Genomic DNA, 2,591 nt, shown 5'->3' with positions numbered 1-2,591 from the left:
AATAATCCAGAAGACTGGCTGAGTTTCTTGCTTAAATTGGAAAAGAAGGGCATCCCACAGGCTGATGTTGGCTTATTGAATAGATTAATTGGTCGTTACAGTCAAGCAGTTGCTGCACTACCTGCAGAAAAGTATAGTCAAAATAAGAGCTATGCTCGTATCCTAGTGAGATTTGCTGAGCTGAAAGCGTAAGTATTAATCAACAGTTTCCAGTGTTAGAACCCTAGCAACATTGTTCTGAATTTTAAAAGCAAGGATAAAACCTTTGAAGGGACCTTTTACCTCAAGATATGTAATATCATAAATGTCTGTGTGAACTCTTTTCAAGTAGAGGCACAAAAATATTAGAAAAATGCTGCTTGAGTAGCCAATGATTGAAGTAAGCCTGGCTGACTTCATTGACTTAATACACACTAGTGTAAAGATGAAACATTTTAATTATGATTGGAGTTTGCTTTTAATATAGGGGAATATTTTCCCATGTTGTTCTTTTCCATTTATTAAAACATCTTCAGAAAGGTTGACTGGGAATTGTTTGAGACCATAGACTGGAAATAACCTAAGGGGCACCTGGAACAACCAGATTCTTTGTTTATCTTTGTGCCATGCTTGTACCTCTTACCTTTTTTTGTTTTTGCCATTCCAATGTGGAAACAAGTTCTTTACCATAAGAAAGGGGAACTATGCACCCTGCCTCCCAAAAGCTAGTTGCCCAATTGATCAAAACTGATAGCTATTATCTTCTCAGTGAAACAAGAGTTGGATTAAGAGTTGGATCAATTAAGAGTAAGAATGCTTTGTGTTCAGTTTCTTTTTTTCTGGTTGCTTTCTGAATGTTCAAAGTACTATTTCTCTTTGCTGCCCCATATCCAACCCCATCTCCTTAGGGGGTGTGGGGGGAAGCTCTTTCAATTTTAAATTTATTTCCACACTTCAGCCATTTATAAGCTACCTACTTCAAGGAAGCAAACTGACATATAGGACCTCACCAGGACACAGTTGGAATCTTCATTAGCCAGCGGGTTCCGTATTTAATAGTGCTAGCCTTGCTTTTACCGAATTTACAAGAGAAATATTTTTGTAATTATCAGGTTTAGAAACTTCTAACACTAATAGTTCTACTATTTAAATGTGAACTTTTAATGGCACTTTTATTTTTCTTGTTAAAGCAAGTTTTCACTGTCATTTAAAGTGTGTGTATATAGAGATAGAAGCCATTCTGGGAACATTGACGTACTCCATTTGAAATATAGCTGAGGAAAGCACTAACCATGTTCAACTTCCAGTAGTGAGGTGGACAACTATAACAATTTGTGTCTTCAAACTACAGTACCAATACTGCTGTTAAGATACAAATTGAACAGAACCTTAGGAGAACAGAAAGGAGTCCAAGAGGGAGAAAAGTAGGTCAAAATGGAAAATACTTAACTTGCATGTATATAAAAGCAAGGAGTATGGGCAGCAAACACTATAAAGTGGAGTTCATAGCCTGCAAAGAAAATAATGGCGTGATTTGGCATTACAATGACTTGGTGAGACAGCTCTTAAGACTGGAACATCAATTCTGAGGGTATACTGTTGGAGTTGGTACAGAAGCATTGGGTGGTAGCTAGGGGTGCACCGATTAGAGTTTTTTGGGGGACATACTGATAGTCAGTTTTTAAGGAGGCATATTGACAGCTGCTGGGCTGACATCTTGGAGAATTGTGTGTAGCTGGCAAGTCTGGTGTGAGGGAAGGGGCATGGGGCAGGGACAGATCAAGATGCCTGTGGTGAGGAAGGAGTGGGCCTGGGGCAAGCTCTGCCCAGCTGGGGTGGGATGGGCATGGGATGAAGCCATGGTTTGTATGAGGGGGCGGGGAGGGTGGCTCCCGCTGCTTGGCCAGCGGCTTGTCTGGCACTCACCTGCTCATCCAGTGGCTCCCACTGCTGCTCTCGCCGCTTGGCCTCTCCCTGGGTGGGCAGCCCTTGCCCCATCCCCACTCCTCTCTCACTGCAGGGGCCCTAATCCCCTGCCCCTCTCCCCTTCCACCACACCAGACTTAGCAGCTGCATGCAGCTCTCCAAACTGCTGGGCTGTGCTCCTCGCTGCCTGCACTGTGGCTGTATGCATGCATGGACCATTTATCAGCCCTAATATGCCTGATTTTTCCGATACGGACATTTTTCTTTATATCGGTGCTGATCTGATATCAGACTGCTGTATCGGTACACCTCTAGTGGTGGCTGCAGCTAAGGCTGGGGATTTTTGACTGGCGTGTGCTGATGCTTCCGCTGGCTGTATAAAAAGCAAAACAAAACAACCCTCCCTGCTCCACGGAGGTTCCTAGTTAGAACGTCTTGCTTCTCTGCTTAAGGCCTCACTGATTCCCACATTTGAGATCAAAAAGTAACTTTACCCTAGTCAGATTCCTCATGGACTGTAGCAGGGGAGGAAGGTGGAGATGGTTCCCTTCTTTGCATTTCTTAAGTGTAATTTTAACAATTACTCACTGCTTTCATGGTAGTGGTAGGATGTAGATGGTGCCCTCAATCCTTCTGATCTCGCCCCCCTGTCGGAAGTTTAGGGTATCATTAGTGTTTTGAGTCAT

General features: G+C 43.1%; 1 protein-coding gene across 1 annotated transcript in view; it reads left to right on the top strand.

Moving 5' to 3' along the window:
* TTK (TTK protein kinase) overlaps positions 1-2,591 on the top strand; it is an 81,925-nt gene that overhangs the window by 676 nt on the left and 78,658 nt on the right. The window contains 1 exon segment of the mRNA XM_019520440.1: positions 1-188. This exon segment is cut by the window's left edge and continues 3 nt beyond it. Within this exon segment, the coding sequence (XP_019375985.1) occupies positions 1-188 (188 nt within the window).

The sequence above is a fragment of the Gavialis gangeticus genome, unplaced genomic scaffold (genome assembly GCF_001723915.1).
Source record: "Gavialis gangeticus isolate Ggan-Ray unplaced genomic scaffold, GavGan_comp1, whole genome shotgun sequence".
Classification (NCBI taxonomy): Eukaryota; Metazoa; Chordata; order Crocodylia; family Gavialidae; genus Gavialis; species Gavialis gangeticus.
This window is presented reverse-complemented; position numbering and strand designations above follow the sequence as displayed.